Here is a 16,023-nt window from a genome sequence, read left to right on the forward strand (position 1 = left end):
ACTAAGTAGTAGTGTATGATGTGTGATACATGACGGTGTGTGATACATGATGATGTGTGGTACATGATGATGTGTGATACATGTGATAAACGATGATGTGTGATACATGACTGTGTGTGATACATGATGATGTGTGATGATGTGTGATACATGACGGTGTGTGATACATGACGGTGTGTGATACATGATGATGTGTGATACATGATGGTGTGTGATACATGACGGTGTGTGATACATGACGGTGTGTGATACATGATGATGTGTGATACATGTGATAAACGATGATGTGTGATACATGGTGATGTGGGATACATGATGATGTGTGATACATCATGTGTAACACAGGATGTGTGATACGTGTGTGATTCATGATGATGTGTGATACATGACGGTGTGTGATACATGATGATGTGTGATACATGTGATAAACGATGATGTGTGATACATGGTGATGTGGGATACATGATGTGTAACACATGATGTGTGATACGTGTGTGATTCATGATGATGTGTGATACATGTGTGATACATATGTTATACATGATGATGTGTGATACATGATGACATGTGATACATGATGTTATACATGATGATGTGTGATACATGACGGTGTGTGATACATGGTGTGATTCATGATGATGTGTGATACATAACGGTGTGTGATACATGATGGTGTGTGATACATGTGTGATACATGATGGTGTGTGATACATGATGATGTGTGATACATGTGTGATAAATGATGATGTGTGATACACGATGATGTGTGATACACGATGTACTTCACTATTCATTATCCAACACTAAGTAGTAGTGTATGATGTGTGATACATGACGGTGTGTGATACATGATGATGTGTGATACATGACGGTGTGTGATACATGGTGATGTGTGATACATGACGGTGTGTGATACATGATGATGTGTGATACATGATGATGTGTGATACATGTGATAAACGATGATGTGTGATACATGACGGTGTGTGATACATGACTGTGTGTGATACATGATGATGTGTGATACATGATGATGTGTGATGCATGTGATAAACGATGATGTGTGATACATGACGGTGTGTGATACATGACGTGTGTGATACATGTGATAAACGATGATGTGTGATACATGGTGATGTGGGATACATGATGATGTGTGATACATGATGTGTAACACATGATGTGTGATACGTGTGATTCATGATGATGTGTGATACATGACGGTGTGTGATACATGACGGTGTGTGATACATGATAATGTGTGATACATGTGATAAACGATGATGTGTGATACATGGTGATGTGGGATACATGATGATGTGTGATACGTGTGTGATTCATGATGATATGTGATACATATGTTATACATGATGATGTGTGATACATGATGACATGTGATACATGATGTTATACATGATGATACGTGATGCATGACGGTGTGTGATACATGGTGTGATTCATGATGATGTGTGATACATAACGGTGTGTGATACATGATGGTGTGTGATACATGTGTGATACATGATGGTGTGTGATACATGATGATGTGTGATACATGTGTGATAAATGATGATGTGTGATACACGATCTACTTCACTATTCATTATCCAACACTAAGTAGTAGGGATGTTAATCTTTGGGCACCACACGATTTGATTCGATTCTTAGGGCTAACGATTCGATTCATAATCTATTCTCGATTGAAATCCATTTTGGATTTAAAATCTACACTTTTTTAATAACACTGGGTGCCAGTTCCATGATGAACTACATTCCTCCATAAAATAAACAGTGCTCATAAATGTCTATTTTACTTGAAAGAAAAGTGGTTTTGTTTCATAAAGTGCTTCCCAAACATTTAATAAAGTCAAAAACAAATAAGGTTACAAGAGAACTAACACTTTTCTTTTTCAAACTAAATGTGTACAGCAGATATAGATTATCTACATTTTATTAGAACGTATCAAAACACGTATTGGTATGTCAGACTTAGCCTTGTCATGGTTTAACTCTTATCTTACTGACAGGATGCAGTGCGTCTCCCATAACAATGTGACCTCGGACTATGTCAAGGTAACGTGCGGAGTTCCCCAGGGTTCGGTTCTTGGCCCTGCACTCTTTAGTATTTACATGCTGCCGCTGGGTGACATCATACGCAAATACCGTGTTAGCTTTCACTGTTATGCTGATGACACCCAACTCTACATGCCATTAAAGCTGACCAACACGCCGGATTGTAGTCAGCTGGAGGCGTGTCTTAATGAAATTAAACAATGGATGTCCGCTAACTTTTTGCAACTCAACGCTAAGAAAACGGAAATGCTGATTATCGGTCCTGCTAGACACCGACATCTATTTAAAGGCCTACTGAAATTAACTTTTTTTATTTAAACGGGAATAGCAGATCCATTCTATGTGTCATACTTGATCATTTCGCGATATTGCCATATTTTTGCTGAAAGGATTTAGGTGAGAAAATCGACGATAAAGTTCGCAACTTTTGCTCGCTGATAAAAAAAGCCTTGCCTGTACCGGAAGTAGCGTGACGTCACAGGAGCTAGTATTCCTCACAATTCCCCGTTGTTTACAATGGAGCGAGAGAGATTCGGAGCGACAAAGCGACGATTACCCCATTAATTTGAGCGAGGATGAAAGATTCGTAGATGAGGAACGTTACAGTGAAGGACTAGAGAGGCAGTGATGGACATATCTTTTTTCGCTCTGACCGTAACTTGGGTACAAGCTGGCTCATTGGATTCCACACTCTCTCCTTTTTCTATTGTGGATCACGGATTTGTATTTTAAACCACCTCGGATACTATATCCTCTTGAAAATGAGAGTCGAGCACGCGAAATGGACATTTAAAGTGACTTTTGTCTCCACGACAATACATCGGTGACACACTTAGCTACTGAGCTAACGTGATAGCATCGTTCTCAAATGAAGATAGAAACAAAAGAAATAAACCCCTGACTGGAAGGATAGACAGAAGATCAACAATACTATTAAACCATGTACATGTAACTACACGGTTAAAAATTCTCAGCCTGGTAAGGCTTAACAATGCTGTTGGTAACGACGCTAAGGCTAATTTAGCAACTTAGCAACCGGACCTCACAGAACTATGATAAAAACATTAGCGCTCCACCTACGCCAGCCAGCCCTCATCTTTCCATCAACAGCCGTGCTCACCTGCATTCCAGCGATCGACGGCGCGACAAAGGACTTCATCCGTGGGTTTGGCGGCAAGCATCGGCTAGGCGTAGTAAGTAGTCCTTGTTGTGTTGCTGTAAGTATTGTACTTAGCCGCTAATACACCGATCGATCCCACCTACAACGTTCTTCTTTGCAGCCTCCATTGTTCATTAAACAAATTGCAAAAGATTCACCAACACAGATGTCCAGAATACTGTGGAATTTTGTCGAAGAAAACAAGAGGTTTTTGTATCGGGTCGATGGGGTACAACCACTTCCGTGGATTTTGTGACGTCACACGCATAAATCATATCCAAAGGAGTTTTTCAACCGGAAGTGTGGCGGGAATTTTAAAATTGCACTTTATAAGTTAACCCGGCCGTATTGGCATGTGTTTCAATGTTAAGATTTCATCATTGATATATAAACTATCAGACTGCGTGGTCGGTAGTAGTGGGTTTCAGTAGGCCTTTAATAATACCACCTTAACACTTGACAACCAAACAATTAAACAAGGCGACTCTGTAAAGAATCTGGGCATTATCTTCGACCCAACTCTCTCGTTTGAGTCACACATTAAGAGTGTTACTAAAACGGCCTTCTTTCATCTCCGTAATATCGCTAAAATTCGTTCCATCCTGTCCACTAGCGACGCTGAGATCATTATTCATGCGTTCGTTACGTCTCGTCTCGATTACTGTAACGTTTTATTTTCGGGCCTCCCTATGTCCAGCATTAAAAGATTACAGTTGGTACAAAATGCGGCTGCTAGACTTTTGACAAAAACAAGAAAGTTTGATCATATTACGCCTATACTGGCTCACCTGCACTGGCTTCCTGTGCACTTAAGATGCGACTTTAAGGTTTTACTACTTACGTATAAAATACTACACGGTTTAGCTCCAGCCTATCTCGCCGATTGCATTGTACCATATGTCCCGACAAGAAATCTGCGTTCAAAGAACTCCGGCTTATTAGTGATTCCCAGAGCCAAAAAAAAGTCTGCGGGCTATAGAGCGTTTTCTATTCGGGCTCCAGTACTATGGAATGCCCTCCCGGTAACAGTTAGAGATGCTACCTCAGTAGAAGCATCTTAAAACTCATTTGTATACTCTAGCCTTTAAATAGACCACCCTTTTTAGACCAGTTGATCTGCCATTTCTTTTCTTCTCTCCTCTTCTCCCCTCTCCCTTGGGAGGGGGAGTTGCACAGGTCCGGTGGCCATGGATGAAGTGCTGGCTGTCCAGAGTCGGGACCCCGGGTGGACCGCTAGCCTGTGCATCGGTTGGGGACATCTCTGCGCTGCTGACCCGTCTCCGCTCGGGACCGTTTCCTGCTGGCCCCACTATGGACTGGACTTTCGCTGATGTGTTGGATCCACTGTGGACTGGACTTTCACAATATTATGTCAGACCCACTCGACATCCATTGCTTTCTGTCTCCCCTAGAGGGGCGGGGTTACCCACATATGCGGTCCTCTCCAAGGTTTCTCATAGTCATTCACATCGACGTACCACTGGGGTGAGTTTTTCCTTGCCCGTATGTGGGCTCTGTACCGAGGATGTCGTTGTGGCTTGTGCAGCCCTTTGAGACACTTGTGATTTAGGGCTATATAAATAAACATTGATTGATTGATTGATTGACATCAGAGCTGGGCAAATATTGTGACTCGGGGGCCACATTGAGAGAAAAAAATGTGACTGGGGGGCCATGTGTGTATAAATTATTTAGCTGTAAAAATCAGCTTTTTTTTCAAGGAACACCAATACCAAAAGTCACAATGATCGATTGAGTTCTTGTCAGGTTCAAACACAGATGACATCTATTAAACAGACAAGAAGCAAGCAATCATGCAGAGACAGATTTTGCTCAATGAGGAGAGACGTTATTGGGCTGTACTCTAGTTACAGATCCAAACTACGCTCTAAAATCCTGCCCACGTGCTTCCTCTATTTATTTGGGAGGTCCCTGGTTACATCACTGAGGCTGAGGGAAGGGGGTAATCTCAACAGCTCCAGTTAGACACAATATATGACTATTAATGAAATGCAAATGTGCTGACGCTCGTGATATCGCCCTGTCTCTGCTTTGTCTGCGTAACGGTACTCTATGTTCGGCCTTGGCAGTCAGCAGGCCGAGTCTGGACACAACCCTGATACGAGACGACTGGCAATCTTTTGGATTGCCAGCTGTCCCTTTGCACAGATAGAAAAGTACAACTTCAGCACAATTGATAATAACTATAGCAACGGCCCTTAAGCATAAGAGTTGTGTGATAATATATACATAATTATTCTAACATTTCTAAAAAAAAGTTATGACAGACCACCTCAAAAAAACGGAATGGAATTTTACAGTTTTTTTGGACCTAATGGGACACCCAAAATGTACATGAAAATAAAGAAAGTGGGATTTACAATATTAACTATGAACAATAAAACACTGAATATTAACAACATATTAATATCTTTTACTTCTCGGACCAGCTCCTCCATAGACATCTTTTACAATCAAGCAAAACACAACAAAACAGCAAAATATGAATGCAAAGGGTAATAAACACCTACAATATGATAAATTATCACTTTTACGCAGAACTTTGTTGTAAAAATCTGCTTCCGCATCTGTTTCTGACACACACGTTTGGCGGCTGGCTGCTCTGAAAACAAACCCCGCCCACTCTGCTTTGGGCCATGTCTGAGCTGCTGTGACGTAGATTACCGTAATAACTCCTATAACACTCAAAAGCGCAGATTTCAACCATCAAAATACTTTCTATAGTTCAAGACTTACGGTCATTTTAAAACAGCACTGCACATCATAATGGCAAACATACTTTTGATGTTAAAGGTCTAAGAAAAATTTTTGTAGAACGTCCGGTGGGCCGGATTGAAAATCTTGCCCAGGTCTGATCAACATTAACAGTATGATTTTCCGAGTGGCTGGACAGGACACGTATAAACAAAACAAAAAAAACAATTTAAAAAAAAAAAATTAAGATTCGTTACAAATAAGAATTGCGATGATTGTTTTGGCATCCCTACAGGTATCATATGTGCATACACTGTATCTGCTGATGCAGTTGAAGAAGGAAAAAGAGCGATACAAAGAAGCTGATACATGATGACAGCAAGCACTGAACATTTATTGATTTGTTTGTTAGGGTTTTGCCCCGCCCCCCAAGAATGGAGTGGAACAGAAGAGACCCGGCAGGCCGCTAAACATTACTTCATTGGTGCGACTGTCCTCTGCGGTACCCAATCAGATCGCAGTGACATGGGCGCCTGAAATTGGAAAGGTAACGATGCCTCCCCGGCCAGTGATTGATGACCACTAATAATCATCACCCCCTGCTGTTTGCAGACCTACTCCATGTCCGTCTACCTGGTGAGGCAGCTCACGTCCCCGCTGCTCCTGCAGAGGCTGAGGATGAAGGGCATCAGAAACCCGGACCACTCCAGAGCACTGAGTAAGAACATTCACACAAAGTCAAAGAAAAGAGGAGGTTGACAGAGCAGCGATTGATGGTCTTTCTTTGGGACTTCAGAGGAACTGCACTTCTTTGGACTTGCATGTGTCATTCACAGTCAGAACACTTTTAGTGCATTCTAAGTTGGAAATACCCCATTTTATGGACTATACAAGCCACACCCACTCAATTTTTAAAGACAAAATATTTTCCATTTATAAGTCGCAGATATGTACCTTGTGAAATGTGTTATTTACACAGAAATATTCTGTAAATGTTTATTTACATACCTCCATTCTTTCCAAACAGCTGATCAAACAAAACAAGTCAAGCTAGCTCTCCTATCAGCTAAACACACTCTTCTGATACATGATGACGTGTGATACATGTGATACATGATGATGTGTGATACATGATGATGTGTGATACATGATAATGTGTGATACATGATGTGTGATACATGATGATGTGTGATACATGATAATGTGTGATACATAATGATGTGTGATACATGTGTGATACATGATGTGTGATACATGTGTGATACATGATGATGTGTGATACACAATGATTTGTGATACACGATGTGTGATGCATGTGTGATACATGATGTGTGATACATGATGATGTGTGATATATGATGATGTGTGATACATGTGTGATACACAATGATGTGTGATACACAATGATGTGTGATACATGATGATGTGTGATACATGATTTGTGATACATGTGTTATACATGGTGATGTGTGATACATGATGCGTGATACATAATGTGTGATACATGATAACGTGTGATACATGATAACGTGTGATACACGATGATGTGTGATACACGATGTGTGATACACAATGATGTGTGATACACGATGATGTGTAATGCATGTGTGATACACAATGATGTGTGATACATGTGTGACACGTGTGATACAAGTGTGATACATGATGATGTGTGATACAAGTGTGCTACATGATGATGTGTGATACATGATGTGTGCTACATGATGATGTGTGATACAAGTGTGATACATGATGATGTGTGATACATGATGATGTGTGATACAAGTGTGATACATGATGATGTGTGATACACGATGATGTGTGATACATGATACGTGATGTGTGATACGTGATACACAATGATGTGTGATACATGATGTGTGATACACGATGATTTGTGATACACGATGTGTGATACACAATGATGTGTGATACACGATGATGTGTAATGCATGTGTGATACATGATGATGTGATACACGATGTGTGATACATGTGTGACACGTGTGATACAAGTGTGATACATGATGATGTGTGATACAAGTGTGATACATGATGATGTGTGATACATGATGATGTGTGATACAAGTGTGATACATGATGATGTGTGATAAAAGTGTGATACATGATGATGTGTGATACAAGTGTGATACATGATGATGTGTGATACATGATGATGTGTGATACATGATGATGTGTGATACATGATACGTGATGTGTGATACGTGATACACAATGATGTGTGATACATGATGATGTGTGTGTTGCAGTTAAGGAGAAGCTGACTGCAGACCCAGACAGTGAGGTGGCAACAACAAGTCTGAGAGTGTCCCTCATGTGCCCGGTAATTACTTTGATGTACATTTTGCTGAAATGCAAGGAAAGAGCAGCTGTCACTCCAATGTTAGTTTCTACCAGTTGTCCTCCTTGTGAGTCTGCATGTTGTCTTTTCTGTCTTGGTCACATGTGACTTCTCTTCAGTTGGGGAAGATGCGACTGACGGTTCCATGCCGGGCAGTGACTTGCTCGCACCTTCAGTGCTTCGACGCTGCCCTCTACCTGCAGATGAATGAAAAGAAACCTACCTGGATCTGTCCTGTGTGTGACAAGAAGGCCGCATATGAGAGTCTCATCATTGACGGGTGAGTGGACCTGCCTGCCCTCCAGAAGCAACATCTACATGATTGTGATGCACCTTCATCAAACATCTTCATGATTGTGATGCACCTTCATCAAACATCTTCATGATTGTGATGCACCTTCATCAAACATCTTCATGATTGTGATGCACCTTCATCAAACATCTTCATGATTGTGATGCACCTTCATCAAACATCTTCATGATTGTGATGCACCTTCATCAAACATCTTCATGATTGTGATGCACCTTCATCAAACATCTTCATGATTGTGATGCACCTTCATCAAACATCTTCATGATTGTGATGCACCTTCATCAAACATCTTCATGATTGTGATGCACCTTCATCAAACATCTTCATGATTGTGATGCACCTTCATTAAACATCTTCATGATTGTGATGCACCTTCATCAAACATCTTCATGATTGTGATGCACCTTCATCAAACATCTTCATGATTGTGATGCACCTTCATCAAACATCTTCATGATTGAGATGCACCTTCATCAAAGATCTTCATGATGGTTGTGATGCACCTTTATGCCACAATTATATGAAAATAATACTTTATCCTACCTTCTTTTTTTGTTTCATCAAACCAATCACTGTATTTTCCGGACTAAAGAGCGGACCGGTATATAAGCCACACCCACTACATTTTAGAAGAAGAAAAAAAATCCATAGATTAGCCGCACCGGACTATAAGTCACAGATCTATACGTTGTAAAATTAGTTTATGCATTAATATTCTGTACATTTTTATTTACATACATTAATTGTTTCCAAACAGTGTCTGTAACACGGCAGTAAAACGGCTGATCAAACAAAACAGAAGTCATGGTCATGGACCCACTAGCTGCGCAAACTAGCTCTCCAATCAGCTCAACAGACTCAATAACGCCACGGTGACGTTTTGGTGAATTTACAGAGGAATTTGTGAAAGTGAAACAATACAAAAAGAATGCCGTTGTAAGTTAATAATTCCAACACAGACGCTCGTAAACCGGTTAGCATATTAGCTCATGCTAACGACGCTAACTTCATTACATTACGATAGCACGTACAAAAACACTCCTGCAGACATCACACGTGTACGTAAGAAATGTTTTAAGTCCATACGAGTAGAAACGTTATGGGCGGCAAGAAGACTCAACGGCACTTCGACTTCCGGTTAAAAACACTAAATGGAAGGACATTGCGGCACCTGCCGTTAGCGAAATCGTCCAAAAGATGGCGGCGTAACAAACAATATTTGCTTTTTTTTTTGTTTGTTTGTTTGTTTTTTTAACTATTTGTATTACGGCCGGCAGCGGAAACAAATCCGTAAATTAGCCGTCTTTAGAAGAAGATAAGTAGCGGCTTATGGTCTGGGATTCATGGTAGGAATGTTGCAATGGTGCCCTCTAAGGCTGCAGCTAACGATTATTTTTATATCGATTAATCTATAGATTATTTTTTTCGATGAATCGGTTAATCTATAGATTATTTTTTCGATTCATCTATAGATTATTTTTCCTTTTACCGATTATTTTTTTTATTTAAAACGAAGATGAAAAAATAAATGTAGGCCTGTTTTTTCAAAAGGCATGGCTTTTATTTACAAAAAAAAGAAGTATGGCCACTCAGTCAACATTGACAACAACATGACACAATATTCTGTAACAATGTAAACATTTATAACTTTTAACATTTAACAAAATTAAAAGTAGCTTATTTGCTTTTTAATGTGCAAATATAAAAGTAAACATCCAGTGCAAATCTTAATGTTCTGCAATAGTATAAGCATTTCAAAAGTAAAAGTATTGCTTATTTTGCTTTAAAATGTGCAAAAATAAAGATAAACATCCAATACAAAAAAGTGCAAAAAGAAATATTCTGTAACAACAGTGTAAACATTTCAACAAAAGTGAAAGTATTGCTTATTTGCTAAAATGTGCAAAAATAAAGATAAACATCCAATACAAAAAAGCGCCAATCTAAATATTCTGGAGCACTGTAAACATTAAGTATTGCTTTTAAAATGTGCAAAATAAACATCCAGTCCAACACAGTACACAATAACCAATTCTACTCATTCCAGTGAGTGACTAACAGTTGTAATGAAGAAAGGTTAGCATGTCTACATGCTCTGCTTCTTTTCTTGTTTACAATATTCCCAGCAGCTGAAAATAGGCGCTCAGAAGGGGTCGATGTGGCTGGAACTGAGAGCTAATTACCGGTAGCCTTCACCTCAAGCCAGGACTGCGAGTGAGCTGAGCTCCAGTTTATATTCCTAGAAGGTCAACGGGCTCATAGTGATGTTACTAGTAGTTGACTGGGAGGTGTTTATTATCATTTGGGGAGAGTCCGCTGCCCGATGCTCACCTGCTAAACACCTATCTGCTCCACGCTGAAGCGCTGACTACATGCGCTCTGAATACGCACTGCTGATTGGCTGATAATGCTTTGTGTGTACCAATCAGATGGTTGTGTGGGTGGGACAATGCTGCGTGCTGAGACAGAGGCAGCCGCAGAAGGAGCGAAGCAGCTTGTTAACACTTTAGCAGCTAAAGTTAGCTTTAGCTTAGAAACTCGTTCGGTACACCCCCGTACCGAACCGAAAGCCCCGTACCGAAACGGTTCAATACAAAACATGTACCGTTACACCCCTAGCAGATACAAATGACACATTCATGTTTTTGTGTAATGATGACAACGTATGCTCACGCGGACGATTGACTAGTTGATGGTTGATGGTTTTCTTTTCAAATGTTCGTTCATAGCCGTTGTGCTGCTATGATAGGCCATTTCCGCTCGACACAGTGTGCATACAACAACATTATTAGGCCGTGTATTGAAATACTCCCACACTTTTGACCACTTTTGGCGTGATTTTTTCCCCCTCGCTCGCACAGTCTGCTTTGCGCTCCGCCATGACGGTAGTGTGACGTAAATATGCGACGCGTCGACGCACAAAAACGGCGTCGACGTATTTACGTAACCGATGACGTCGACTACGTCGACGCGTCGTTTCAGCCTTAGTGCCCTCTTATTTGTCGGAGTTTAGAGGCGAATCCTGCAGCCAGCACAGGACGAGGAGGCGGGCAGACAGCTTAGAAAGTACGACCGTCAATCTGTGATATCACAAATGGCCCCCTGTTAAAAAAAAAAAAAAAAACATCATTCAGAGGCTTTCAAGCGTATAATTTGATGCATTGGTGGCTTTTAACTCCATTATTCAACATTCAGGTGACAAAAGAGCAAACGCCCAAGTTGTTTTGAAGTATTAAAGTGGGTGTTGTGTTCATGTAGTTTATTCCTGGAGATCCTGAATGACTGTTCTGATGTGGATGAAATCAAGTTCCAAGAAGACGGTACCTGGTGTCCCATGAGGCCGAAAAAGGAGGCGGTGAAAGTCTCCTCTCAATCGCTTGCCAAAGTGGAATGTGAGTACATGATTTCATTGCCCTGTTCCTTGATTTGACAAGGTCAAAACTCATTGAGATGAAACTCTTTTACAAGAGGGCAGCAAAAACAGGTTTCATAATACCTACAACAACCTAAAACCGGAGCGGTTAAAAAGGTAAACAATTCAAACAAGTACAATGCCCAATAGAAACAGCTTCTACATCTTTTTACATGGCCTGAAATTCCCCCAAAGGAATGAGTTCAGGTAACCTCAGATCCTTTTGTATTTCATTCCATGAACATGGAGCAGCAAATGAAGGCTTTTTTTCCCAGACTTGTGTTGGTTCCTAGAGCCAACACACCAACACAGCAATCCTGTGACCACAAACTGTAGGAACTGGAGTCTCTACACATAATAGGGGGGAACCAACAAAACAACACTATTATACACCTATTTAATAATACCACCTTAACATATGACAACCAAATATTAAACACCTATTTAATAATACTACCTTTACATTTGAAAACCAAATATTAAACTCCTTTTTAATAATACCACCTTAACATTTGACAACCAAACAATTATACACCTATTTAATAATACCACCTTAACATTTGACAACCAAATATTAAACACCTATTTAATAATACTACCTTAACATTTGAAAACCAAATATTAAACACCTATTTAATAATACCACCTTAACATTTGACAACCAAACAATTATACACCTATTTAATAATACCACCTTAACATTTGACAACCAAACAATTATACACCTATTTAATAATACCACATTAACATTTGACACCCAAACAATTATACACCTATTTAATAATACCACCTTAACATTTGACAACCAAACAATTATACACCTATTTAATAATACCACCTTAACATTTGACAACCAAACAATCATACAGCTATTTAATAATACCACCTTAACATTTGACAACCAAATATTAAACACCTTTTTAATAATACCACCTTAACATTTGACAACCAAACAATTATACACCTATTTAATAATACCACCTTAACATTTGACAACCAAACAATTATACACCTATTTAATAATACCACATTAACATTTGACACCCAAACAATTATACACCTATTTAATAATACCACCTTAACATTTGACAACCAAACAATTATACACCTATTTAATAATACCACCTTAACATTTGACAACCAAATATTAAACACCTTTTTAATAATACCACCTTAACATTTGACAACCAAACAATTATACACCTATTTAATAATACCACATTAACATTTGACACCCAAACAATTATACACCTATTTAATAATACCACCTTAACATTTGACAACCAAACAATTATACACCTATTTAATAATACCACCTTAACATTTGACAACCAAACAATCATACAGCTATTTAATAATACCACCTTAACATTTGACAACCAAATATTAAACACCTTTTTAATAATACCACCTTAACATTTGACAACCAAACAATTATACACCTATTTAATAATACCACCTTAACATTTGACAACCAAACAATTATACACCTATTTAATAATACCACATTAACATTTGACACCCAAACAATTATACACCTATTTAATAATACCACCTTAACATTTGACAACCAAACAATTATACACCTATTTAATAATACCACCTTAACATTTGACAACCAAATATTAAACACCTTTTTAATAATACCACCTTAACATTTGACAACCAAACAATTATACACCTATTTAATAATACCACCTTAACATTTGACAACCAAACAATTATACACCTATTTAATAATACCACCTTAACATTTGACAACCAAATATTAAACACCTATTTAATAATACCACCTTAACTTTTGACAACCAAACAATTATACACCTATTTAATAATACCACCTTCACATTTGACAACCAAACAATTATACACCTATTTAATAATACCACCTTAACATTTGACAACCAAACAATTATACACCTATTTAATAATACCACCTTAACATTTGACAACCAAACAATTATACACCTATTTAATAATACCACCTTAACATTTGACAACCAAACAATCATACAGCTATTTAATAATACCACCTTAACATTTGACAACCAAACAATTATACACCTATTTAATAATACCACATTAACATTTGACAACCAAACAATTATACACCTATTTAATAATACCACCTTAACATTTGACAACCAAACAATTATACACCTATTTAATAATACAACCTTAACATTTGACAACCAAACAATCATACAGCTATTTAATAATACCACCTTAACATTTGACAACCAAACAATTATACACCTATTTAATAATACCACCTTAACATTTGACAACCAAACAATTATGCACCTATTTAATAATACCACCTTAACATTTGACAACCAAACAATTATACAGCTATTTAATAATACCACCTTAACATTTTACAACCAAACAACTATACACCTATTTAATAATACCACCTTAACATTTGACAACCAAACAATCATACACCTATTTAATAATACCACCTTAACCTTTGACAACAAAACATGCCTTTTGGAATTAAATAAATAAAAATCTGCAATATTTTGAAGCTGCGATATTTGAAGCGTGATGTGATCCGGTGTGGTACCGTGTGATAATGTACTTCATTCAATATCATCCACTTCTTCTTTTCAGCACTGTCCTTCACACTCACTTTACTCTTTTCCATGCATGGAAAACAAAGTTATGTCGGTCTCTAACCATAAGTGATGCTCGCAATAAACTAATGTTTGCGATAAGCTAATGCTCGCAATAAGCCGATGCTAGCAATAAGTCGATGCTAGCAACAAGCCAATGCTAGCAACAAGCCAATGCTAGCAACAGGTTAATGCTCGCAATAAGTTAATACTCGCAATAAGCCAATGCTAGCAACAAGCCAATGCTAGCAACAAGCCAATGCTAGCAAAAAACAATGCTAGCAAGTCGCCGATGCTAACAAGAAGCCAATGCTAGCAACATGCCAATGCTAGCAAAAAACAATGCTATCAAGATGCCGATGCTAACAAGAAGCCGATGCTAGCAAGAAGCCAATGCTAGCAAGAAGCCAGAGCTAGCAGCAAGCCAACGCTAGCAACAATGCAATGCTAACAACAATGCAATGCTAACAACACGTCAATGCTAGCAACACGTCAATGCTAGCAACAAGTTAATGCTCGTAATAAGTTGATGCTCGCAAAAAGCTAATGCTCGCAACAAGCCGAGGCTAGCAACAAGCCGATGCTAGCAACAAGTTAATGCTCGCAACAAGTTAATGCTCGCAACAAGTTAATGCTCGCAACAAGTTAATGCTCGCAACAAGTTAATGCTAGCAACAAGTTAATGCTAGCAACAAGTTAATGCTCGCAATAAGCCGATGCTAGCAATAAGCCGATGCTAGCAACAAGCCGATGCTAGCAACAAGCCAATGCTACCAAAAAAACAATGCTAGCAAGAAGCTAATGTTAGCAAGAAGCCGATGGTAGCAACAAGCCAATGGTAGCAAGAAGCCGATGGTAGCAACAAGCCAATGGTAGCAAGAAGCCGATGGTAGCAACAAGCCAAAGCAAGCAAGAAGCTAAAGTTCTTAAGCAAGACTAAATGTTTTGGTGGATCTTATGGGTTTACTGTGACATGAAGTCATTGTTTATATCTCTAGTAGACATATGTTTATATCTCCAGTAGACATCAACAATAGCAACAATAAGATGTGTGGCACACCAAGCACTTGTTGGATGAGCATGATGGAGTTGGTTATGTCTTCAGCTCCTTGTCGCCAGTCTTTGCCGCCCCCACACGGTGCTGAGTCCGTCCCCAGCAAGAAGGCCGATGTCATCGATCTGACTCTGGAGAGCTCCTCCTCCTCCTCGGACGACGACGACGACGAGGACGATGAGGAGGAAGAGGAGGAAGAGAAAAGCTTAGATCCTCCTTTGAAGAAACGCTGTGTGTACATCTCTAAACACGAGGACATGCATGCCAAGGGGTGAGTGAGGAGTAGACCATGATGTTTGTAGTTAGTGATGTTGTCCT

The 16,023-nt window shown here is 39.1% G+C and overlaps 1 protein-coding gene across 4 annotated transcripts in view; it reads left to right on the plus strand.

The window, feature by feature from the left end:
- pias2 (protein inhibitor of activated STAT, 2) overlaps positions 1 to 16,023 on the plus strand; it is a 37,062-nt gene that overhangs the window by 13,672 nt on the left and 7,367 nt on the right. For all 4 annotated transcript variants that reach the window (XM_062025380.1, XM_062025379.1, XM_062025381.1 and 1 more), the window contains 6 exons: positions 6,360 to 6,494; positions 6,560 to 6,665; positions 8,217 to 8,290; positions 8,428 to 8,588; positions 11,880 to 12,013; positions 15,757 to 15,976. In XM_062025380.1, coding sequence (XP_061881364.1) covers positions 6,360 to 6,494; positions 6,560 to 6,665; positions 8,217 to 8,290; positions 8,428 to 8,588; positions 11,880 to 12,013; positions 15,757 to 15,976 — 830 coding nt within the window. The remainder of the gene's footprint in view (positions 1 to 6,359; positions 6,495 to 6,559; positions 6,666 to 8,216; positions 8,291 to 8,427; positions 8,589 to 11,879; positions 12,014 to 15,756; positions 15,977 to 16,023) is intronic.

This window comes from Entelurus aequoreus, linkage group LG17, assembly GCF_033978785.1.
Source record: "Entelurus aequoreus isolate RoL-2023_Sb linkage group LG17, RoL_Eaeq_v1.1, whole genome shotgun sequence".
NCBI lineage: Eukaryota > Metazoa > Chordata > Actinopteri > Syngnathiformes > Syngnathidae > Entelurus > Entelurus aequoreus.